Below are 26,959 nucleotides of genomic sequence, written 5' to 3' on the forward strand. Positions count from 1 at the left end.
ATTCGACGTTCCGTACAGCGGTTCTTCCCAGAGCAAATATATGAAATTTAAAGTATGGGCAACAGCATCTGCATAGGAGGGCATATGATTTAACCCCTTCCCCCTCAACTGGGGGGGGCACCACCTGGCATCAACCGTATGCCTGGCGGAATAGCTCTGCCTTACAGGCCCAGCGAAATGCTAGCAAATCTTGCCAGGCCCTGGTCTCATAAGACAGAGCTTTTCACCAGGCCAGGGCCAGGAACGCCAGGCGGGCCTCCCTAGAGCCAGGGACCTTTAAAAGATGCATCCCACCTGATCGAAGAGTCCTCCGGGGCTCATATGGAGATAGATGGTCCTGTAGATACGTCGGTCCCAGTCCGCATAGGGCTTTATAGGTTAACACCAAAATAATAAAGTTTGATTTAAATACCGCCCTTCAGGACAACTTAATGGCCACTCAGAGAGGTTTACAAAGTGTGTTGTTATTATCCTCACAACAATCACCCTGTGAGGTGGGTAGGGCTGAGAGAGCTCCTAGAACTGTGACTGACCCAAGGTTACCCACCTGGCTTCAAGCAGAGGAGTGAGGAATCAAACATGGCTCTCCAGATTAGAGTCCCACGCTCTTGATCACTACACCAAACTGACTCTCTAATAATTAATCTAGAAAAATGGCAGTACTAATTTTACTAGTGTAAAATTGGTACCGCGGCTATTGCCCTGACTTACTGAAGTTATTTCTATGTTGGGAAGAATGAACCCCATCTTCTCTAGTGCTATGGCTCCAGTTCCACTCCCCAACTTGTTCTAAGTCTTGAGGGAAACATAGAAACACCCCATCCCAGACATAGTTTTGTTCTTTGCCTAATTAATGAAAATGTTTCTTAAGGACCCTCTTAATGGCTGCTTTCATCTCGCTGTTCCTGAGGGTGTAGATAAAGGGATTCAACATGGGGGTTACCATGGTATACATCACAGCTGCCACCGTGTCCTTACGCTCTGAGTTCTTGGAATTTGGCTTGAAATACACCCAGCTTACAGTGCTGTAAAACAAGACCACCACGCAGATGTGGGACCCGCACGTGGAGAAGGCCTTGCGCTTCCCAACAGCAGATGGAATTTTCATGATGGTGTAGAAGATGAATGAGTACGAAATGATAATGAGCACAAACGGCCCCAAGATCTCCACCACCCCCTCGGTCACCAGTAGCATTTCTATGATTCTTGTATCAGAACAAGAGGCATCTAGAACCGGGTAAATGTCACAGAAAAAATGAGGGATCTCTCCAGAGTCACAGAACTCAAGGTGGGCCATCAAAAGAGTATAAAGCAGTGAGTGGATAACGGGGATAGTCCAGGACACTGCTGCCAGCTGGAGACAACGCTTGTGGGTCATCATGGAGGAATAGTGCAGTGGGTAGCAGATGGCCACGTAGCGGTCGTAAGCCATGGAAGCCAACAGGAAGCTGTCTGAGTTGCCAAAAGACATATAGAAATACATCTGGGCCAGACAACCACAGTAGGAGATAGTCTTCTTCTGAGAGAGCAAGTTATCGAGCGCCTTGGGAATGGTGGTGGAGGTAAAGCCAAGATCAGCGAGGGCAAGGTGGCTGAGGAGGAAATACATCGGCGTCTGGAGGAGCTGCATGTCGGAGCGGATCAACAAGATGATGGTTACATTTCCCAGGAGGGTGAGCAGATAGATGGAGAGGAAGAGCGGGAAGAGGAATCTTTGGACCTCTGGCTGGAACGGAAAACCTCGGAGGAGGAATTCAGAAACATCGGTGGCATTCTTGTGATGCATTGAGCCAATGCTGCTGTAGGGATGAAATAAGAAAGGTAGAGGTCTGCAGGCAATGTTGGCTAATGAAGTCCAAGACACGAAATTCTTCCTCCCCCCAGTACTGAGCTACCCAATCAGCAAGCTTTGGGAATATCCTGTGTGACGTGTCTCACATCTGGATTTGAGTCCAGTGGCATCTTAGAGACCAAAAGATTTTCAAAGTGTAAGCTTTTGAGAGTCAGATCTCCATTCTTCAGAAAGAAATCTAAGGTGCCACTGGACTCAAATCTTGCTGTTCTTCTGCAGACCAACACGGCTTCCTACCTAAAACTGTCTCACATTTTATGTCTCTCTCTCCCTTATTCAAGTATTATTCATGCCTTACTAGAGATGTACATCAGGATCAAGATTTGGTGTCAGAATTCAGATTCAGAATTATGAAGCTCAGGAATGAAGGATTATATACAAAATCTGAATTTCCCTCGGAGTGCTGATCAAAACCCCTGTACAATGCAGCCATGTACAGAAAGAAGCCCTTTTCTTCCATGCCGGAGGGAACTCCAAAGTTTGCAGGAAAAAATCCCATACATTAAAACATTGGATAGTTTTACAAGGCTAATTCCGCACACGTTGGATAATGCACTTTCAATGTACTTTATCAATCGTTTGAGGTGGATTTGTTGTTCCGCACACGAAAAAATCCGTTCCAAATGATCTATAAAGAGGATTGGAAGTGCATTATGCAACATGTGCGGAATGGGTCCAAGGCCAGGACCTTGCAGCTGGATCTGGGCTAACATGAAGGCAGCCACCAGTGCTGATGGGGTGGGGACATAAAAAGAGGCACGGTGGTCAGTTGGGGAAAGGGAAGGTGGGAAATGGTAGCAGGAGAAGAAGCCGGGGGGGCAACAAGGTGGCTGCAGCAGGAGGAAGCAGCAGCATTCGCCTTTACGTCCTTTCCGAGCTGCGATACCACCAGGGAGAGAAAAAGGACTTGTAGTGCCGAATGGAAGAAAGTGGTGGTGCTACTGATTTCACCTTCCTTCCTTCTTCCTTTACTCCTGTCCCCGTGCAGAAGAGTGGCAGCCAAGGTCCCTGGGAAAGAGGAAGATATTTTCTTCCATCTCGTTAAGTTTCTTGTGAGTCTCTGCTTGCAAAAATCATTTTTACATCGGAGATTGACCGTCATACTGGCTCCAGACCAACTTGATGTCCTAGAAATAATTTTCAACACAGCAAAGCCCCTGAGAAAGCTTTACCATGCGAAACAAAATTTGCTAGCATTTTTTCGGGCGGGCGGGGAGAAGCGACTTCCTTGCTACTTCGGGGAGAGATTCCAGCTTAGAACGCATTGAATCCATTTTGAGGAGACCTCTTTAAGCCATCGAGAGAGGGGACATTGAGGCAACACATATAATCAAGTACAACAGCATATCCTTTATTTTGTCCCCACTTGACGGAACGCTTCTCCCACAACTAAGGGCCAAGCTACACGTGACGAATGACACTTGAACGGCAAGTGTATTTCTCCCTGTTCACTTGCCCTCCACTCAATCCACTTGCCGTTCAAGTGTCATTCGTCATGTGTAGCTTGGCCCTAAGAACATTTAATTATAGGGAATGGAACATCTTTTGGATTAAAGGACAATTGATGGACTACATGTGGAAATACGAATAGAGGAATAGTAACGTATTGATTGGCATGTGCTTTCTGTAAGTGGTTTACTATTGACTTGTTTATTGTTGACTGGATTTTGTAACTTGCTCAATATTGTTGATAAATACTCAGTTTTGCAAGTGGCATTGATTATTGAATGATATAGGAAGGTTGATATTGTATTCAGTTGTTACTGCTAGACATATCATAGTTATTACATTGTTTGGGAAGACCCTTTCTTTGGTTGTAAAAATCTCTTGCCCAGATCTACTGGGGTGGATCCAGCCATCTTCCAAAGAAATTTCCTTCAGCTTATGTAACTCTTTTTCCAATGGACGGACGAGCCATTTCCTTTGGAGGAAGGCTTCTTAAGTTAGACGAAGTTTGCAAACTTGAGTTGTAACATGTATAATGGACCACAGTATGATATTAAGAACACAACAGAGCCACCATGTGGTAGTAACTCATAGTTACTCAAGTAACACAAATAGCCTATTGAAATTGGATGTTACAATATGGTATCAACAGTTTGCCTAAGTATCGACAGTGCAGAAAAATCACAATTGTCTAATACAAACAATTCATGCCTCAGAGAGATGACAAATACAACGGGCTTTTGGTATGTATCCCATTTCTGGAATCCGGTTCCTTCATCTGGTTCAGTGCTGTGCATCTTCTGTCATTAAATATTGCAAAAATACAGACGGCAAATCGACAACACACTATTTAGAATTACCTACACATCAGTTTCCTTTCTCCTTGCTTTTTCTTTCTTCTTCTTGTATGAGAAACTCTTGGATTTAGTAGCAGCCAGTAAGATAGTGTGAGACATAGGAAGGTGTTGCCACCAAGAAGCAAGAAGGTCCTGCCACGTCCTTATGAGAAGACATCACACTAGGACAGCTGTGGTTGTGATCGCTGGAGGTGGAACCAGGTAGGTGCAGGACTTGGTACACAGCTCCTGCCCAGTGCTAGCTTGATCTTCCCTCCCCTTGCCACTGCCTCTGCCTGATGACACCCACCGGGAAGGTTTGCTTGCCTATTAGTGATTCACCAACATAATATTGCTATGGATGTTGCTGCAAGCATTCTCTGTCACCGGAGGTTTCCAAAAGGTTTTCCTTTGTAGAGATCACATAAAGAAACAATCAGGAAGCTTTGATAGGCTTGGTGGTGGTAGACATTTTCTAGTGCATAAAGTTCTCTTACTTACCCAGTTGGTGAACGCTACCCCAAAGATGCTTTATCTTAGCAGCAGCAACAGCCGAGATCGTTAGTTTGTAGGTGCTGAAGAATTACAGAGAATCCCACAGAGCAATCAGAAAGAGGGAATATATTTCTCATTTTCTTCCTGGTTAACACAGGCCTCCCGCTGCCGCTGCACAGTTCTGACATATTTTTTGCTGTTGCATGAAACAATGGTGGCACAATAGCCCCACCAGCATTTCTTAATGCCTTGGGAGCCTTTGGGGCTGTGATAGCCAAAGAATGGCTCAGCCAAGATTCCTCCTGAGCTATCCCTGATTAATACTTTTGAGACATAACCCCAAAGGCATAGCAAATTGGCCTGTTTATTGCATGCTCTCCTTAAGAAAACAACCACAACACACATTGCCATAGAATGACAGCAAGAGATCCACGAGGAATTTGCCAGAAGCAGAGAGTGGTCACAGAATGATGCCAAGTTGCATAGTGCTCAGCTTCCCTTCCAAAGTCCACACTCAGGGCCAAGCTACAAGTGACAAATGACACTTGAACGGCAAGTGTATTTCTCCCTGTTCACTTGCACTCCACTCAATCCACTTGCCAGGCAAGTGTCTTTCGTCATGTGTAGCTTGGCCCTCAGGGTGTTGTTTGCCCTATTTGGTGTTGGGAAGGCAGGTCAAAATTCAGTAATGTCCTGGCAATAGCGAAAAACCTAGGTGAAAACGTGCCGTGATCAATTTACTCGAACAACAGATTAATCTGTGATATAATAACAGTAAAGAATCATTACAATTGTTTATGAAGTGTCATTTATAGTCAATTACTCTGTTATTTATAATCAGTTATTCTGGAACGCACACAAAAATAATTACTGAGTGCAAAAGTCATTCAAGCATCAACAGAATACATAGAGCAGATTTAAATTATATTGGTAAACCAGTCCAGCAGTGTAGGACAAATACAACCATGAATTTCTAAAGTGCATAGTGCTAGTGGCTGGTAATTTCCATTATAAATTGGTATTCTGTAATAGCAGCAATTCCAAAGTGCTGGTGCCTGTATAAAGTGTCCATGCTTCTCAGAGTGAATTACGTGTAGATAAAGCTGTACATTTCATACAAAGAAATAAGAGGCAATCCAATTTAGAGAAGGGATATATCTTCTGGATTTCTCCACTTGTGAGCTACAATGGGGTAGCTAGCAGAAGTCAGTCCCATTTCACAAGTCTTCCTCACGGTAGTCACAAGAACAGTAAGCCGAAGCAGTTATTAACATAAAGTCCTGTTGATGCTCAGGTTGTTTACATGGAGTCTCTAGTAAGGTGTAAGTAAGGCATAAGATCGCGTAGGGGTCCCATGACTCAAGCAGGGTTGAGGGGCTTATGGGTTGAAGGGGGCATGCAGTGGCTGGCCATCTGAAGAACCAGCCCTGGGGCCACAAATGATGGAGGCAGAGGGGCTGACGTGGAGCAGTGCTAGCGGCAGGGGGTGAGACAGGTTCATGGAAGAGACGCCCATCAATAGTTTCTATCCAAGGGGCAGTAAAGGGATCCTTCAGAACCCCTGTGCTAGGAGACAACTTAAGGGGAGAGCCTCGGCATCGATACCCTGTTGGGTTCACCCACCAGCACCCTGTTTTCTTTACTCACCGACACACTTGGTTGGCTAATGCATGAAACCGGATGCTGGAGCAGGTGATCCATTGGATTGATCCAACCTGGCTCTTACGCTTTTATATGCCATCTCACAGTCACACAGGAGTGGCAACTGGTGGTGATACCCTGTCGTGAATTTTTTTATTTTATTTTATTTATTATTTCGATTTATAAACCGCCCATCCTCAGGGGTGCTGGGCGGTGAACAACGGTTAAAATCAATAAAAACAAGAAAAAAATAATTCTAAAATTGACATACAATAAGCAATAATAAAATAAATTAACTAAGTACACAAACAATTTGAAAAATGGCAAAGGAAAATATCGGACTTTGTGTGGGCAGGCAAGAAACCTCGTGTGAAAATGAAAGTATTACAGGATGCCAAAGAGAGAGGTGGATTGCAACTGCCCAATCTAAGACTATATTATGAAGCAATATGTTTGGCATGGATAAAAGAATGGATGACACTGAAGAATCGCAAATTGCTGGCTTTGGAGGGATATAAAAAAATATTTGGATGGCATGCGTACTTGTGGTATGACAAAGTAAAAGCAGACTCTATGTTTCTACATCATTATATTCGAAGAAGCCTCTTCACAATTTGGAAGAAGTATAAAAATTACCTACAGGATGGAATTCCTTCTTGGGTGGTTCCATATGAAGTAATAGATCCGAGGACTGTCGATAATGAGCAGCAATGCTTAACCTATAAGGAGATAACTCGAGTAGAATCTTCAAAATTGAGAATTAAAACAGAGGAGGAGTTGTCTTCATGTTACAGTTGGTTTCAATATAGACAGATCAGAGATCTTTACAATTCGGATTGTTTGAAAGGAGGAATAAGAACGGAGAACTCAGAACTAGAAGAGGTAATTTTTCAAGAAGGTAAAAAGGAAATCTCAAGGATTTATAAAGTACTTTTAAAATGGTTTACAGAAGATGAGACAGTAAAAGTACAGATGGTGAAGTGGGCTATAAACTTTAATAAAGAAATAACAATGGAGGCGTGGGAATATTTGTGGAAAACGACTCTGAAGACTACGGCTTGTACAAGTATTAAAGAGAATGTCTACAAAATGATTTATCGTTGGTATTTGACACCAAAGAAAATTGCATTAGGAAATATTAACATGTCAAATAAATGCTGGAAATGTAAAAAACATGAAGGATCACTATATCATATGTGGTGGACTTGTGAGGTAGTGAAGCAATACTGGGGAGATATAATTGAAGTAATTAATGAGGTTTTGCAAACCCAAATAAATAAGAACCCAGAATTGTTGCTACTGAACTTGGGAATGGAAGGTATTCCAACACAGTATAGAACATTGTTATTTTACATGACTACAGCAGCGAGACTCTTGTATGCGCAGAAGTGGAAAGTACAAGAAATACCAACTATAGAAGATTGGATGTATAAATTGTTGTACATGGCTGAGATGGATAAAATGACCAGAAAACTTAAAGATCTTGATCCAGGACAGTATAATGCAGACTGGGAGAAATTGAAACAATATTTAGAAAAAAAATGGGACGTGAAAGGAGAACTGTGGCAGTTCGAGAATTATTGAAATGTAACAGAAGAAGAGAGAAGTGACTTTACCAAGGGGGGAATTTAATTATAAAAATCTAAGCTATTAATGGAGTTATGATAAAATATATAGAGTACTAAATAATGGATGTTTCACTATGGATATATAAGATTAAGATAGTTAGATATTATTTACAATATATAGTTTAAGTAAAGTGTATGTAAGAGATATTTGAATATAACAATTACCTTACAGATTTAAAAGAAGCCTAGAACAAAAATAGTAAAAGATGGATGAGTAATGGAGTATTAGAGTCTCAGGGCCAAGCTACACATGACGAATGACACTTGAACGGCAAGTGGATTGAGTGGAGGGCAAGTGAACAGGGAGAAATACACTTGCTGTTCAAGTGTCATTCGTCATATGTAGCTTGGCCCTAAGCTAATATTAGAGTTAGGATGATGGTGGAAAGTAAAGAACATAGGTGACTGGAAAGTAAAATGAATACAATGTTATATCTTTTAATATCTTGATTGCTAATATATATTATTATGCCAGTATTATTTTATGTAGGATATGTGGTTTAATTGAGGCATCGAAAGGGAAATTTGGATGCCTCAATTAGAGTATTTTTAGTAGAGTAGAGAGGAAATAGAGTATTTTTAGTAGAGATTAAATAAGCTTAGAGAAAAGAGTATTAAATGTGTGTATAATAGGATATATGAGATATTACGTAATTAAATAATAAGATAGACTTAGGGTTGGAAAACTGTTGGAAATCAACAAAAAGGGGGGAGGAAAGGGAGGGGGTTAGAAAAAGATCTATAAGGGGGTAATGTATGTTTTGAATAATATTATAATCTAATCCAATAAAATTTTTGAAAAAAAAACAACAACTAAGTACAGAGGCCGACATAGCACCGCCCCCTTCAACCACTGAACGCCTGGTAGAACAGCTCCTTCTTACAGGCCTGGCAGAACAATAATATATCCCGCTGGGCCCGGGTGTCCATTGACAGAGCATTCCACCAGGCTGGGGCCAGGACTGAAAAAGCCCTGGCCCTGGTTGAACTGTGGGCCAAGCTACACATGACGAATGACACTTGAACAGCAAGTGTATTTCTCCCTGTTCTCTTGCCCTCCACTCAATCCACTTGCCGTTCAAGTGTCATTCGTCATGTGTAGCTTGGCCCTGAGGTTCCCTAGGGCCGGGGACCACCAGTAAACATTTATCCGCTGATCGAAGTGGTCTCTGGGGAACATACAGGGAGAGGCGGTCCCAAAGAGATGCTGGTCCCAACCCGCTCAGGGCTTTAAAGGTAAGAACCAACACCTTGAACCTGATTCGGAATTCAACCGGAAGCCAGCGCAGCTGGCGCAGGACAGGTGTGATATGTGAATGGTGGGATATACCAGTCAGGACCCGCGCCGCCGGATTCTGGACCAGTTGTAGTTTCCAGATCAGGCCCAGGGGTAGCCCAGCGTAGAGTGAGTTACAGTAATCTAGCCTGGAGGTGACCGTTGCATGGGTCACTGTAGCCAGGTCCTGGGGCATCAGGTAGGGGGCAAGTTGCCTGATCTGACGAAGATGGAAAAACGCAGACTTGGCAACCGCCGTGACCTGGGCCTCCATCGACAGGGAGGCATCCAGGAGCACACCCAGACTCTTTACCACTGGCGAAGTTGCCAGTGGTGTCCCATCCAGGGCAGGGAGCTGGATCCCAACATCTGGCAGCCCCCGTCCCAGCTGCAGGACCTCCGTCTTCACTGGGTTCAGTTTCAGCCTGCTCTGCTTCAACCATGCCGTCACAGCCTCCAGAGCTCTGGCCAGATTGTCCGGGGTCGTGTCTGGCCAGCCGTCCATCAACAGAAAAAGCTGGGCGTCATCCGCGTATTGATGACAGCACAGAACAACAATACCACCCCTGCCCGTTTCCCTCCCCGACTCTGGAAGGTGTTACTCATGGCAGTATGATTGGCAGACAGTCTGTGACAGCAGCTTCCTCCACCTACTTCTGCGTGAGCATCCTGTGGTTGGGCTGCCTTTCTGCGATCTCTGTTCCTGCCTTTCTTTTCTCCTAGTACTGCCTCATTGGCAGAGGCCCCCTTTTCTGAATCCAAACCAGCACCTTCTCGTGCCATTCCTTGCTGCTCTGTCCCGGTAACATATCAGGGAGCTGCCTGGAATGCCTCCATCCTGTGGGTGTGAGGTTCTGCTCTCTCCTTAATGCCCTACTCTCTGCATCTTCATTGCCAGATCTCTTCCCCCCCCCCCCAAATAGTGGTCTTTCACCACCACCACCCCCCGCCTCTCCACAAGGCTGGAACCCTTGCCCTGAAGAGATCTTGGTAATTCCATCAATGGGCCAAGCTAGAAGTGACGAATTATACTTGATTGGCAAGTGAACAGACTCAGGGCCAAGCTATACATGACGAATGACACTTGAACAACAAGTGTATTTCTCCCTGTTCACTTGCCCTCCACTCAGTCTACTTGCCGTTCAAGTGTCATTCGTCATGTGTAGCTTGGCCCTCATATAAGTTCCTCCCTGTTCACTTGCACTCCACTCGATCATGTAGGGCCAAGCTATACATGACGAATGACACTTGAACTGCAAGTGGATTGAGTGGAGGGCAAGTGAACAGGGAGAAATACACTTGCCGTTCAAGTGTCATTCATCATGTGTAGCTTGGCCCCCAGTGCAAGTGGAGTGCAAGTGAACAGGGAGGAATACATGCGAGGGCCAAGGGCCAAGCTACACATGACGAATGACACTTGAACAGCAAGTGTATTTCTCCCTGTTCACTTGCCCTCCACTCAATCCACTTGCCGTTCAAGTGTCATTCGTCATGTGTAGCTTGGCCCCAAGTTAGAAGTGATGAATTACACTTGAATGGCAAGTGAACAGACTCACATGTATTCCTCCCTATTCACTTGCACTCCACTTGCACTCCACTCGATCACTATGGGCAAAGCTACAAGTGACGAATGACACTTGAACAGCAAGTGTATTTCTCCCTGTTCACTTGCGCTCCGCTCAATCCACTTGCCATTCAAGTGTCATTCGTCACTTGTAGCTTGGCCCTGTGTGCAAGTGGAGCGCAAGTGAACAAGGAGGAACACATGTGGGGGCCAAGCTACAAGTGACGAATGACACTTGAACGGCAAGTGTATTTCTCCCTGTTCACTTGCGCTCCACTCAATCCACTTGCCATTCAAGTGTCATTCGTCACTTGTAGCTTGGCCCTATGTGCAAGTGGAGCGCAAGTGAACAAGGAGGAACACATGTGGGGGCCAAGCTACAAGTGACGAATGACACTTGAACAGCAAGTGTATTTCTCCCTGTTCACTTGCGCTCCACTCAATCCACTTGCCATTCAAGTGTCATTCGTCACTTGTAGCTTGGCCCTATGTGCAAGTGGAGCGCAAGTGAACAAGGAGGAACACATGTGGGGGCCAAGCTACAAGTGACGAATGACACTTGAACGGCAAGTGTATTTCTCCCTGTTCACTTGCGCTCCACTCAATCCACTTGCCATTCAAGTGTCATTCGTCACTTGTAGCTTGGCCCTATGTGCAAGTGGAGCGCAAGTGAACAGGGAGGAATACATGCGAGGGCCAAGGGCCAAGCTACACGTGACGAATGACACTTGAACAGCAAGTGTATTTCTCCCTGTTCACTTGCCCTCCACTCAATGCACTTGCCGTTCAAGTGTCATTCGTCACTTGTAGCTTGGCCCTAAGAACTCGGAGCCAAGCTACAAGTGACAAATTAGACTCAGAGGTCATTTCGTAAAAAAGAGCTGGAGGAACTTATTAGCATAACTCGTTAGCACAACTCATTAGCATATGCTACACCCCTTGACATCACCAGAAGCGTGTCATTAGCATAACTGATTTGCAGGTGCCATCACCTATCCTGGCTGTTTTGGACGCAATCCTGGCCATTCAAGGCCAAAATTGGACCCAAAATGGCAAAAAAGGGGATATAAATGGCCGAAAAGGGGCCCCAAATGGTCAGGATCGGGCTGCTGCTGAACAGGAGAATGATCCAGCACCTATTAGAGGCCCGATCTGGGCTGTTTCAGCCCCAATGCAGGCCGAAATGGGCCCAAAATGGCCGAGAGTCAGGTGGGCGGGGCCACCTGACGTGACCTCTTTGGGGAACTGCCGGAACTGCGTTCCAGCACGTTCCCCCTCGAAATGAGCCCTGATTACACTTGAATGGCAAGTGAGTCTTGAATGCACGTGAGTCTGTTCACTTGCCATTCAAGTGTCATTCGTCATGTGTAGCTTGGCCCTCAGTCTCTCTCTGCTCCGTAGGGCTTGCTGACTAGAGTGTACATTTGGGGCCTCTGCTGAGCCCAGGAGCCAGCATCCTGGAATTCCATCCCCGAACACAACCTTAATAACACCACCGATAGGGGCCAAAATCCTTTTAGATTGGCAACTGCAATGGCAAAAGGACTTTGAAAACTTCGGGCAGAACTACCACATGACCTCTAGACCTTATGCGAGTACAAGGCATCAGTCTGTATTTATGTCCTGGCTTTCACATGCCAGGAGGAGCAGCTCCTCCCAATCCAAATGGCAGTGACCTTGAGCCTGCTCTTCTAACGCTGGAGGGGGCAACTCTGCAGCACCAGGTCTCCCTGGTTGGGGCAACTCCCTTGTGGGTCCCTTGGAGCTGCTCCATGGGAGAAAAATATCAGGAGGGCTGGCTGTAAACAACAGGCTAATTTGCTAAGCCCTTGAGGTTGTGTCTGTGAGCTGGTCCCTAGAGCATCTCTCAAGGGGGAACCCAGCGGTGCCATCCTCCACCCCTCAGTTCTGGATGTCACAGTCCCAAGAGCCCAAAGACATGAAGAAAAGCTGGTGGTGCCATTGCGTCACCGCCTTCTTATGCCACAGCAAAGCATGCACCAGATCTGCTCGACAGAAGCAGCTCCCTGTGTGAGGCTCTTTGCGTCCTTCAGATTGGCAACATTGACGACACGCGCACAATTCTGCCTCTTCTGCAGACTTAAGGCATATTTTGGGCTGTATTAAGCAGCTGGGTAAGTAGGAACACTTCACGCACTGTAAGGTTTCTACCGTCAAATGAGCCTACCAAGGTCTCTTATCAGAGTGCTACCTAAAGTGTTCTCTACCAAGGACAGCCTCTTAGAACCGACTGATGACAGAGAAAATCTGGAACAACATCCCTGGCAATATTCTGCTGGTGAATGGATGTTTTGTGCTGATTAAGGAAACAGGAGGGAGTGAAGGCTAAGGAGTTCTTTAGTTCTGTTTTGGCTGTGGGTGATATCGGGGGACAACACACTGCCTGTCATACTGTAAGTGAAGGGACCCCAGTTCATTTTCTTGGAGGCCTGTTAAATCCCCTCCTCATTCCCTTGTCTAGATTTTGGGACAAGGAAACTGAGGGCCAAGCTACAAGTGACGAATGACACTTGAACGGCAAGTGGATTGAGTGGAGGGCAAGTGAACAGGGAGAAATACACTTGCCGTTCAAGTGTCATTCGTCATGTGTAGCTTGGCCCTGAGACACTGGAGTTTTCCTGGAAGGACGGATCCTACTTCTCTCTATTAGAATTCATTTCTTTAGAAAATACACATGCCGCCTCACTAGAACCTTGCTAGGTGGACCTCACAGCTAAAACAGTACAGTATAGTTTATCGTTACGATCCGAGATGTCAAAATCAATGTCATCAAGACGTACATTAAATCAAATATTATTAAATCCCTTTCTCACTCCCTGTCTAGATTTTGACACAGGGAAACAGGACATTTTCAGGGCCAAGCTACAAGTGACGAATGACACTTGAACAGCAAGTGGATTGAGTGGAGTGCAAGTGAACAGGGAGAAATACACTTGCCGTTCAAGTGTCATTCGTCACTTGTAGCTTGGCCCTCAGACAGTAGAGTTGTCGTAGAAGGATGGGAGGATCCTAATTCGCTCTGTTAAAACTTATTTCTTTAGAAAACGAACATGCCGCCTTACTAGAGACCTGGTTGTGGGACCTCACAGCTAAAAACAGTACAATGAAATTACACATAACCTTTGAAATAAACCTTTAAGAGCAAGACAGCAAACTACCACTCGTTCTAACCATTATGCTCCTCCCTTTCTAGGGGCCAGTGGTATTGTTTGTGGAGCATATAGGAAGAAAATGCTACCACTGAAGAAAATGCTGCCCCTTCCTGCTGTGAAAAGGGACCCCCCATGTCCTTAATGGTGATTGTCATTAGGGAAGGGAGGGCAGATGAAATTAGCACTTTGCAGGAGCATATCAGTCGTCCTGAGCCTTCACCCTACATGTTTCCTCCTGCAGCTGCCACTCTGGGATGGGTGGTTACCCCTCTGACCCTCAGCTGCTTTTATCTGACATTTCCCCATTTCTGCTGCTCCACACGGAGGTATTTTGTGCACGTGCGGCAGCAGAAAAGGGAAAGCTCTCCTTCCCCACGCTTTTTTTGCACAGGGAAAAAGGCTTGGGAGAAAGGCAGGTGCTCTCCCTCCCCGGTGGCAGCTTTCCGAGCCCATTTGCAGTCCCGTTTTTTTAGTAGTAGCCAATCCCCAAGGTGACCTGTGTCTGTGAGGAGCACAGCTTGGCTCCGTGGAAAACTCGTAAAAGAAGTAACATGTAGAGTGACCATTATTAGTTACCACTAACAACAAAGATATTTCATACAGCCAGAAGAAAGAAAAGAACAGTGAGAGCCAAGCTACAAATGATGAATTACACTTGCCTGGCAAGTGAACAGACTCGGGGCCAAGCTACACATGACGAATGACACTTGAACAGCAAGTGTATTTCTCCCTGTTCACTTGCCCTCCACTCAATCCACTTGCCGTTCAAGTGTCATTCGTCATGTGTAGCTTGGCCCTCAAGTGTATTCCTCCCTGTTCACTTGCCATTCACTTGCTGTCCACTTGATCACTTGTAGCTTGGCTCTCAGAAATTAATGTGATGTTTAGAGCATTCAGAATGGTTTGGGGAGGGAGGAATGTTTAGTGTGCCTTGCTTTGATTACATGGACATTGCCCAATAGGTGCTCAGCAATGTACAACTGCTCAGTCACTAATTCCACACAAATAGGCAGATACGCACTCTTGCTGGAGCCAGAACTCTGGGCACAGATACATGACACTCACAGGGCCAAGCTACACATGACGAATGACACTTGAACGGCAAGTGGATTGAGTGGAGGGCAAGTGAACAGGGAGAAATACACTTGCTGTTCAAGTGTCATTCGTCATGTGTAGCTTGGCCCACAGTTCCCAAGCCTTGTCATGCTGCTAGTGTCTCGGTTCCCTCGATTACTCATGGTCGTTAGCTTTGAAGCTGGATCAAAACTGCAGTATAGGCAACCATATGATAACCTCTCACTGCAGTAAGAAGGTCGGGTAGAAAACTATACATTGCATGCAAGTGCTGTTAAGGCATATCAAAGGCTGTTTAAACAAAAACGAATAGGAGAGCAGTGTTATGAGTAGACAAATAGGTGTTTGGAGTATGGAAGGGGGAAGGATTTGGAACAAAATAGGGACGTAGCGGAGAAGTGGGGAAGCACCTGCGCAATTCCACAGACTCTCTATCAGAACTGTCCCTTCTTGAATGGATGTGTTCACCTGGCAATTCAATTTCTACTGTGCACCTTGGGTCTCAAATGATGGGGGGATTGTGTGCATAGGAATCTGTTAGTCAAAATTTTGGCTGCAGGTCTCTATTTTTTTTTCTTATTCTTACAGCTGCACCAGACTAATGAATCACAAGAACACAACTCTGGTCTCCAGATTCTTCCTCCGTGGATTCTCATCCCAGCCAGAGATTGAAAAGCTCATTTTCCTGCCTTTCCTCTTCATGTATTTGCTCACCATCCTGGGGAATGTCACGATCATCTTGTTGATCCGCTCAGATACGCACCTCCTCCAGACCCCCATGTACTTCTTCCTCAGCCACCTTGCAGTGGCCGATTTGGGTTTTGCCAGCGCCATCACCCCCAAGACTCTACAGAACTTGCTGTCTCAGAAAAAGACCATCTCCTACTATGGCTGTCTGGCCCAAATGTTTTTCCATATACACATAGGCAATGCAGACAGCTACCTTCTGGCTTCCATGGCCTATGACCGCTACGTGGCCATCTGCTGCCCGCTAAACTATTCGACCATTATGAGCCACAAACGTTGCCTCCATCTGGCCACAATGTCCTGGACGATTACTATGTTCCACTCCTTGCTTTATACTCTCCTCATGTCCCGTGTTGAGTTCTGTGACCCTGGGGAAATCCCACACTTTTTCTGTGACCTGTATCCCGTCCTGGATGTTTCTTGCTCTGATACCAAAGTCATTGATCTAGTGTTGCTAACCGAGGGGATAGTGGAGATCTTGGGGCCATTTGTGTTCATTATCATTTCGTACGCCTTCATCTTCTTTACCATCATGAGGATACCATCTGCCACCGGGAAGCGCAAGGCTTTCTCCACGTGCGGGTCCCACATTTGCGTAGTGGTCATGTACTTTGGCGGTATAAGCTTTGTTTATTTCAAGCCCAATTCTAATCTTGCAGAACGCCACGACACCTGGGCTGCCATGATGTATACTATGGTGAATCCCATGATGAACCCCTTCATTTACACCCTCAGGAACAATGAGATGAAGGCCGCTATGAGGAGAGCTGTCAGGAAGCATTTTCATTAATTTTGCAAGGGCTCAACTAGCGTCAATAATCAGGACCCAGTTTTCATAGGAATGGAAATACTTTTCAAAAATGCAATGTGGTTTACATTTATTTAAAATGTTTTCTATCTGTTGCTATTTAACATGGAAAAAAACCTAAAAAAGTGATGTTATCAAAGAAAAGTATCCTTGCTTCTTCAACAACATGCATACTGGACGAGGGATACGCTTCTGGGTAGCAGTGCTTGTGAACAAGATCTTTGGATAGGCGTACATGGAAAGCTAAATATGAGCAGTCTGTGTGATGCAGTAGCAAAAAAGGCAAACACAATCTTGGGGTGTATTAAAAAAGGCAAAACATCCACATTGTTGTCCCACTATATACCACATTGGTCAGGCCCCACCTAGAGTATTGTGTGCAGTTCTGGAGGCCTCGTTTCAAAAAAGGATGTGGACAAATTGGAACGGGTGCAGAGGAGAGCAGCTGGGAGCCAAGCTACAAGTGACTAATTACACTTGACTGACAAGCGAACAGACTCAGGGCCAAGCTACAAGTGACAAATGACACTTAAATGGCAAGTGGATTGAGTGGAGGGCAAGTGAACAGGGAAAAATACACTTGCCGTTCAAGTGTCATTTGTTACTTGTAGCTTGGCCCTCACATGTATTCCTCCCTGTTCACCTGCCATTCACTTGAGCTTCACTTGATCAAGTGGAGCACAAGTGAATGGCAAGTGAACAGGGAGGAATACATGTGAACCTGTTCACTTGCCAGGCAAGTGTCATTTGTCACTTGTAGCTTGGCTCTCAGATGATCAGGGGCTTGGAGACTGAGGGCCAAGCTACAAGTGACGAATGACACTTGAACGACAAGTGTATTTCTCCCTGTTCACTTGCCCTCCTCTCAATCCACTTGCCATTCAAGTGTCATTCGTCACTTGTAGCTTGGCCCTGAGCCCTATGAGGAAAGACTGAGGGAGTTAGGGAACGTTTCGTTTGGAAAAGAGGAGGTTGAGGGGAGATATGATTGCTCTCTTTAAATATTTAAAAAATTGTCACTTAGAGGAGGGAATGGAGCTGTTCCTGTTGCCGACAGAGGGTACAACTAGCAATAATGAGTTTAAACTACAGGAGGGAAGATACTGTCTGGAAGTTAGGAAAAACTTCATGTTATGTTATGTTCAGTGGAATCTGCTAGGTATTGGTGGGTTCCCCCTCACTGGCAGTCTTCAAGGAGCGGCTGGACGGATACTTTTCGGGGATGCTTTAGGCTGTTCCTGCATTGGGCAGAGGGTTGGAGTAGATAATCTGTAAGGCCTCTTCCAATTCTATGACTCTGTGAACAAATGAGTTATCAGGCTGCATGAAAACAACGTAGACTCGTGTTTACCGATATCAGAAAAAAACGTTTTTCTTAAGTTTTATTGCCATTTTACCACTTGTGGAAAGAATGAACCTAAGCAGGATTACCCTTCCTATTGTAGCTTATTCTAAAAAAGCCGAGGGCTGAGCCAGTGCTTTCTTTAAATGGGATTTTTTAAAATGTTGTAGTAAAATGGAACCTGGCCTATTATATCCTGGAATTCCCCCCCCCCCCGTTTTATGCACAACAGATTAAGTGTGGGATGAGCTCCCAGCACAAACTTTCCCATTCCTACCCTCTCCCTCCCCCATGCCATTTCTCTTCAACCACCTGGTTTCTTTAGCCATGACACGATCCTTTAGCCAGCTTCCTTCCTGCCCCACTCATCTCTCCCACTATTATGGCTCAAACCCTTGCCCTGTTCCACCCTCCAGTGTGAACACAATCACTACCACATCTGCTCCTTCTTTCCCCTATTCTTTCCATCCCTTAATCTCAGACAGTTGATTACATTTAGCTAAGCAACTTACATACAGTTTCAGTTGTAAGATGTAGAGAGTGCCATCAAGTCATAGCTGACTTACGGCGGGGTTTTCATGGCAAGAGACTGACAGAGGTGGTTTGCCATTGCCTGCCTCTGCAACCCTGGTCTTCGTTGGAGTTCTCCCATCCAACTACTAACCATGGCCAACCCTGCTTAGCTTCTGAGGTCTGACGAGATCAGGTTCACCTGGGCTATTTAGTGTAAGAAAGAAAGAGTCATTCCTTTAGCTCTCTTGTTATTGCTTTTCAGTCTTAAAGAAAATGCTGGATGCTCCATTTTACCCCAAAGCAGAGCCTATGGCAGGGTGGGAGCCAATGATATCCCTCAGTAACTAAACACTGGACTTAATAATGCCCCACCTAAGGGCCAAGCTACACATGACGAATGACACTTGAATGGCAAGTGGATTGAGTGGAGGGCAAGTGAACAGGGAGAAATACACTTGCCGTTCAAGTGTCATTCGTCATGTGTAGCTTGGCCCTCTGTTAGCAATACACAGGGCTTTTTTTCAGGGGGAACACGGGGGAACGGAGTTCCAGAACCTCTTGAAAATGGTCACATGGCTGGTGGCCCCGCCCCCTGATCTCCAGACAGAGGGGAGTTTAGATTGCCCTCTGCACCAGCGCACCAAATAACATCACTTTAACATTATAAGGGAAAGAAACCTTAACAATCCTTATTATCCTTATCATCTCCTTATAAATTTCCCTCCAAAAGACTTGAATTACCGGGCATTCCCACCAGATATGATACGGAACCATAGACAGGATCAATCCGAAACCATCCATAAGAAAAGGACAAGTTGGTACTTCTGATACCTTAGACATTGGATATGCTCTCAACTTGGCGTCCAAGCTGGAATTGATGAGAGAGACATGAAAGCAAAGAACCTCGCAGAGAAATTTCAGCTGGAGACCAAATTTCCATTGTTGACAAGGTCAAGGTTATCAAGTCATGGAGCACTTTAAATCATTCAGCTGGCCTAGATTCTGTTGACACAATGGTGGCAGAGAAGAAAGTTGTCTTCTCTACCACCTCACTGTTTGCAAATGGGCTCTGTGATATGCTCTATCTGATTTGTCCTTTTGAGTCTTCCATGAGCATCGCTCTAGTTATCTTTCAGTCCGCTCTATATCGCCCAGCTTCCCAATAAACCAAGGAGCTGGGTGCCTCACAGAGTGGGGAAGATGAGCGGCTGTGTATATCACCTTGTTTTTATTGTGCCGTTTTTAGTCATAATACTCATGAGAAAGGTGGGCTTGTAGCATAGCCTTAGGCACTATGAAGTTAAGTCTGGCTTTATCACTCCTTGCTGTATTTTCAGTGGATTCCAATTTCAAACACATCTTCCATCTGAAGCATACTTCGGATTTCTGCTTGCTTTCACTGGTCCAGTTCTAGCGCTTGTGCCTAGTTTGGCCTTGAGTAGGGGGAGAGATCAAAGCTGCCCACCATTTCTTTTATGGAAGTGCATCTGATGCAATGGGGGACAAAGATAACTTCCTCCCATCCCCCACATTCTAATAGCCCTGCCCTAATTTACACTGATTCAAATCAATGCAGGTCTGCCGGGGGAGAAAAACATGGATAGAATCCATGGCCCCCAGCACCTTCTGCTGATGGATCACTGGATCACACCCCATGCCTGCACATCATATGTCAAACAAAGCATAAGAATGGTTGTTGTGGATTTTCTGGGCTGTATAGTCGTGGTCTTGGCATTGTAGTTCCTGACGTTTCACCAGGCATCACAGCTGCTGGCGAAACGTCAGGAACTACAATGCCAAGACCACGGCTATACAGCTCGGAAAATCCACAACAACCATCGTTCTCCAGCCATGAAAGCCTTCGACAATAAAGCGTAAGGAGTTTGCAAAAAGCCAATAATCAGGAGCATATATGCTAGGAATTCTATTGGACTCAAGGATGTGTGCTTTCAGTTTAGGTTGTAAGGCACAGACAAACACAGATGGACAAATCTCTTTTCCATATTGCTTGAGAGCCAGTTTGGTGTAGTGGTTAAGTGCAGCGGGACTCTAATCTGGAGAACCGGGTTCAATTCCTCACTCCTCTGCTTGAAGCCAGCTGGGTGACCTTGGGTCAGTCACAGCTCTTCCAGAGGTCTCTCAGCCCTACCCACCTCGAAGGGTGATAGTTGCAAAGATAATAATAATACACTTTGTAGACCACTATGAGTGTGTGTTAAGTTGCCTTGAAGGGTGGTACGTACATTTTTTATTACTACTACTATTGAAGAAAGAGGGAGGTTATTGCTGCCCTTCTTAGCAGACTCATGATTTGATTATTACACCTGTACATCCAATTTCATATATATCTTATAGCATTGGTCAGCCTCACTATACAGATGAAAAATATGTCAGGAGGGTGGAGACACACTTAGGACTGGGGTAAATGTTCTGCAAAACCTCAGATTTACACAAAAATATAAAATATTGGGAGGGGGAGCTAACCACCCCTAATTATAACAAGGGTCTTTATGCAGATATCAACCTCCCCCCCCCCCAAAAAAAGTTCAAAAGGGAAAAGACTGGCCGAGGGATATGGGAAATCAGCTGACTGCACAGGAAAAGGAAAACAAGCAAATCGGCAGGTGGAGGATGAGGGAAGCAGACCCTTAAGTGGATAGGTAAGGGAGGAAAACAACACAAGGTAGAAGGAAACATGGCTTGGGAGACAGAGATGGGATTTATCTTCCACTGTGAATGCTCCCTCGTGTGTATGTGCATAGAGGAGGAGGATTTAAGCTGCTTTGGGTTCCTTTTTTTAAAAAAAAAATTATTGGTGAGTACATAGTTAATACATACACTCCCCATCATACCTAATTTATTTCAACCCCCACCCTTTCCCTCCCCCCTCCTTGTAGACTTCCAACAGCTTTCCAACCCTTAACCTATCTTATTACTTAACTTATTTTCAATTATATTCTTCTAAATCATATGTGTATTATATCTTTTACTCTAAGCATATTCAAATTCTCTTATATATACTATATCAAATCCACTAATATATCCATTCTCTACATCACTATTTAAACTATATTTTTTGATAAAGTCTCCTTAATAGTAATACTAGCTTAGGTTAATTAATAGCTAAATTTTCCCATTAATGGTAAAGTTACTTCTCTCTTCTATTTAAAACGTCACAAATTAATAGTTCTCAAACTTCCACAGTCCTCTTTTCACATCCCATTTTTTTTCTAAATATTGTTTCAATTTCCCTCAATCTGCAATATATTCTCCTGGATCAAGATCTTTGAGTTTTCTTGTCATTTTGTCCATCTCAGCCATGTACAGCAATTTGTAAATCCAATCTTCTATAGTTGGTATTTCTTGCACTTTCCATTTCTGCGCATATAAAAGTCTTGCTGCTGTAGTCATGTAAAATAACAATGTTCTGTACTGCATTGGAACATCTTCCATTCCCAAGTTCAGTAGCAGCAGTTCTGGGTTCTTATTTATTTGGGTTTGCAAAACCTCATTAATTACTTCAATTATATCTCCCCAGTATTGCTTAGCTACCTCACAGGTCCACCACATGTGGTATAATGATCCACATGCTGCTTTGGGTTCCTGTTGGACAGAAAGGTAGGATATAAGTGGGGAGAGAGAATGAATGAATATTACCTGTATCTGTATCCGGTCCAGGTTGACCAAGCATTTATCTGCATTTGTTTTTCTGAGCCACACCTGTTCTTAGTCTTCAGCTGTTTGATTGTATAAGTGTTTTTTCTTTTGCAAGGCTCTTTAACTGAGACCCAATCATTTTTGGAGAACATCAGTAGTGTTCCTTACATGATACACAATGGTCCAGCGACATGCAATACTGAAGTTCTAGGATTTTAATTTCAGTTGTGTTGTTTGGTCGTAAAAAGTAGAGGTGCCACAGCTTTTGCAGCAAGCATGTTAGATAGTTGAACATACCATGTTTGATGTAGCAATCAAACATGAGCACTACAGCCCGCACCTAAATTTTCCCAAACTATGTTTTGGCCAAATAAGTCGCATGTGATTTGTCCCTTATTGTCGAACAGGGTTTCCTTAGCCATCCATACCTTCTAAATGATGTATAAGGACTGGAAACCACCAGAGTAATCTAAAACAACTTACAACTGTCTTGAGATACTCCAGCACTATTGCTTTTATGACACACTAGCAAGGTTTGGAGTTCTAATGATGCTTCTAGTGTTGTACGTACTGGCAGCAAGGGCACTGCTACTGTACTGCATTTTTCCACATGTGAAGCAGAGAGACAGGAGCAACTCTATGGCACAGAGGGCCAAGCTACACATGACGAATGACACTTGAACGGCAAGTGGATTGAGTGGAGGGCAAGTGAACAGGGAGAAATACACTTGCCGTTCAAGTGTCATTCGTCATGTGTAGCTTGGCCCTCTGTGAAAACTGTGGGCCAAGCTACACATGACGAATGACACTTGAACGGCAAGTGGATTGAGTGGAGGGCAAGTGAACAGGGAGAAATACACTTGCCGTTCAAGTGTCATTCGTCATGTGTAGCTTGGCCCATAGAAGCAGTCCAGAATGCAGCTCCTCATCATGCCAGTATTTCCTTTCCTAGGAAGGGAAAAGCTGCAAGAAAGGCTTCACCCATGTGACTTGGGGCTCCTTGCATTACCCCCAAAGAAGCTATGTCAAGATATGGGGCAAGGAGGGTCAACTGTTCTCTCTAGTCGCTTTTTCACACTCCACCTTTAAAGAAAGTTACATTGCAATGTGTGAACACTCATTTAGGGTTATGGCTTAACAACACAGATGTTTATGCCTCCTGAAATTAACGGGGAAAATAATGAAATAATTCACACAGGAAATAGCAGCAACAAGCTAATGGTGAACAAGACAGCTTAGGGTTTAACGACACTACATGTTGTTCCGAGATCCCGTCAAGCAGCCATTCATGTGCAATCCCCAGCTGAAACTTCAGGTACAAGCTGATTTGGATAAAGATCATGGAATGTGGGGGGAAGGGCTAACGCTGTCCCTCTCCAGCCAAAAGCCACTATTTGCCCCATGGGTAAACTTACATACAGCACATCAGCATACATAGTTTTACCAGGGGAGTAAATAACAGCTCCTTGGGGCTGTTTCAGATGATCAGGAAATAAAATTGGTTAGTCTTAAAGGTGCTACTGGACTCTTTTTGATTTTGCTACTACAGACTAACACGGCTAACTCCTCAGGAAACGGGGTGTGTGTCTGGGTGGGGGAAGCTTAAGGTTCCTATCCCAAGGCACCCCAGTCCCCATTCAAATTGGTGTCTCCAACTATCTGAGTGTTAAAGTTCCCACTGGTTCCTATGACACATCCGACAGGACCTCAGTACAGCATGTTGTGTAGTCCTTAGGCAGTGTAGTGAAGTACCCTGGTTCACATCATGATTCTACAAGAAGGCAAAATGTTTAGCAAACTTTTTTTCTCAGTCCTACTTTTGCAATATGTAGGTTTATTTAAAAATTTTTATTCTGCTTTTCCTCCCAAATAGGGTCCCCAAGGAAGCTACCATAAAAACACTTGGAACACCAAAACAGCATTAAAAATGATATATAAAACAATTCAATAAAACATAGGTCAAATCCACATTCACCCATTACCCGCATGTTTATTGGATATCTTCCGTTTGCCTCCAATCCGCAATTTTTTCCTCTTTGTTCACATTCCTGCTTCCAATCCGTCTTTCTCGCACGACCCTCCGGTCACACGGCCGCTCGAAAACCGCTTTTGGGGGCGGGACCTTTTTTCCCCCGCCCATTTTTTTTATTTTTTTAAGCGCACTTTTCCGTTATTTCGATTTTGCAATATAAGGAAACATCATCAAAGTGATATATCACGTGAACAGTTCGAAAGCAATTGGTCCATTTTCCTGGAGTGAGGTTATAGAACATCATCCCTGACGGATGAAAAACCTTTTAATTTGAATGAGGGTGGCCGAAAATAAGCCCGACTTTACCTGACCACTTTCTGAAAAGCTCCACAAGTGCCTGGTTTAAACAGTAAATGTTTGAATAATCTTGGATTGTAGCTCTTCTGTAATAAGTACAATCAGAACCATTACAAGATTAAATATTCTATTTTTTAAAAAACTCAAATTAACAAGCCAGTTTGTAGTAATTAAAATGCTGGACTAGGACCTGGACTTGGTCCCATCATTTTCTCTTAGCCTAACCTACCTCATGTGGTTGTGATGATAAAAGAGAGGAGTGCAGGATAGTATTTCAATCTGCTTTGGCCAATGTATGCCACCACGGGCTCTTTAGAGGAAGGGCAGCATAAAAATCTACTAAATAAATAAACACAGTGTGAACTGGCCTCACAAATAATCATTTATAGCTGGTAAAAATGGGCTACTTCCATGCTTAGTAATGTCTCTATTTTTATGTGTTAAATGCTGTAGACGATGAAATAGAATGTAGACTGCACAGTCATCTACTTCTTAGATTTACACAAGAACGGTGGCTCTCAATACAAATACATTCAGATAATATATCCAAATACATCTAGTTATTGCCTGTAAAGATCATCTAAGGGCCAAGCTACAAGTGACGAATGACACTTGAACAGCAAGTGTATTTCTCCCTGTTCACTTGCCCTCCACTCAATGCACTTGCCATTCAAGTGTCATTCGTCACTTGTAGCTTGGCCCTAAGCTGTGTTTGTCGACTTAACCTTGATGTACAGTAATGTTTACTCATTTATTTCTCCACAAGTCCACATATGACCGATGAAGAAACATTTCCCTGTGTGATTGAGTTAGGAAATTTTCTTGCTGCCTCTCCAGACCCACCCAGGGACCAAGCCAGCCTTTGTGTGGAATCTTCTTGCACTGCACAATTTAGGTCCTAGAAGGCGGAGCCGTTCTGCTGGACCAAAGCAGCTGAACAATGTTATTTGCAAGAGTGTTCCTCAAGATGCTCTGGACCATTGTAGTGGTTGTCACAACAACTCTGAGAGGTAGGCTAGGCTGAGAGATACAATGATTGGCCAGGGTCACCCAGTGAGCCTCCACAGAGATTCCATGGGCAGAATGGAGCTGGAACCTGGGGTCTTCCAGATCCTAGACCAACCCTCTAACCACACCATACTGTCTTTCTAAAGCATAGCCATATTTGTAATGGGAGAAGTAAAGAAGCGATGGACATTAAACATGAAATTGAAAAATAGTATCTTAACCAGTTCTTAATCACCTCGTATGTGGTTTGTGTTCTGCTGCTTGGCATCTAAAAGAACAGCAGAGGGGTTTTTTTTGTTTTTTTAAAAATCTCTCAGCCTAGCCTACCTCACAGGGTTCTTGTGACAATACAATCAAAGAAAGGCGAACAATGTTTTAATCTGCTTTGAATTTCTACTGGGGAGAAAAGTGGGGTTTAACTGTTTAAACAAAGGAGTACCCTGGAATGCAGGAGTTATCCCTTAACATATCCACATACGTGCATCCTCCTTCTGAAAGTGCACTAAGTAGCTGTATTTACATAGCTGAGGCAAGAATCCTGGGCTCCCCTGCGGCTGGAAGCAGCTTCGTTTCTGCATGAAGAGCTAGTGAAAGAGATTACTCCTTTCTTGGCATAAATTGTCAGCTAAATGGATCTTGCTCTATAGGGTTACATAGTGCCCGCTAGTGGTGGGCAAACTCCTGGGGATTTGAGAGGATAGAGGGACCCAGCAACCCAGTTTGCAAGTAAAGGCCAATGCCAAATTTATATTGCGATTTGCACAATTATCAACCTATTTGTATCATCTGCAAAGTACACCGTCCAGATTTGGCAAAAACAGGATCTGTGTAATGCCTTTTATTTGGACACCGCTCCCCACGCGTTTTCAGACCGGCACTGTCGCATCTCCCAGGTTATCCCTTATTTTACAGGTATCGCGTTACATACGTCCATCTGATTTTTTTTTTTTAAAAATATTTTATTGGATGGGTTCACAAACATACACAAAAATCATCATTTTCTACCCCATAACATTTTCCCCATCCTTCCCCCCCCCCCCTTTTCTGGTGACTCCCAGCAGTTTTCCATACCCAACTTAATCTAAAAAGTATATCATATAAATTCTTAAAGTCTATAATGTATATCTATATTATACATACTAATCAAATCTCTTTACTTATCTTAACTATCTACACTTACTATATTACCTTAATTAAAAATATAAAAATTATATAAGTATATAAGTACATATACTAACTAAAAAAAAGATACATATATATGTGTAACATACTATTCCTTAAATACCTATTATCTATAGTTCACATATACTCCCTATAACCTATTCAACCTTATTACTCAAACTTATACTCCCCTGTAAATATACTATCTCACTCTTAACTTTTTAATACTATAATACTATAACTCCATACTAATCCAATAAGATACAGTAAAATATACCCCTTTTTGACCTTAAGTAAGTTTCTATCTCCCCTTTAATTCTCCAAAGACCACAGTTTATATACGTCCATCTGAGAACTGCATGTGGGGATTTCCAGTTGAACAGGTTTTTGTCTGCCCGCCCCACACTGC

At 44.1% G+C, this 26,959-nt stretch overlaps 2 protein-coding genes across 2 annotated transcripts; one reads left to right on the top strand and one right to left on the bottom strand.

Annotated features, from left to right (window-relative positions):
- Positions 1–850: 850 nt before the first annotated feature.
- Positions 851–1,786, bottom strand: LOC129345998 (olfactory receptor 1468-like). The gene has a single exon (XM_055003248.1). It carries the CDS (start codon positions 1,784–1,786, stop codon positions 851–853), a length of 936 nt encoding a protein of 311 aa, XP_054859223.1.
- A 13,800-nt stretch (positions 1,787–15,586) lies between these two features.
- LOC129345999 (olfactory receptor-like protein DTMT) lies at positions 15,587–16,522 on the top strand. The gene has a single exon (XM_055003249.1). The coding sequence runs from the start codon at positions 15,587–15,589 to the stop codon at positions 16,520–16,522; it is 936 nt and encodes a 311-aa protein (XP_054859224.1).
- The last annotated feature ends 10,437 nt before the right edge of the window (positions 16,523–26,959 follow it).

Source organism: Eublepharis macularius, chromosome 19, assembly GCF_028583425.1.
Source record: "Eublepharis macularius isolate TG4126 chromosome 19, MPM_Emac_v1.0, whole genome shotgun sequence".
Lineage (NCBI taxonomy): Eukaryota > Metazoa > Chordata > Lepidosauria > Squamata > Eublepharidae > Eublepharis > Eublepharis macularius.

Coding starts and splice junctions, on each gene's coding strand:
- LOC129345998 (XM_055003248.1), bottom strand. CDS start 1,786: ATGCATCACAAGAATGCCACCGATGTTTCTGAATTCCTCCTCCGAGGT.
- LOC129345999 (XM_055003249.1), top strand. CDS start 15,587: ATGAATCACAAGAACACAACTCTGGTCTCCAGATTCTTCCTCCGTGGA.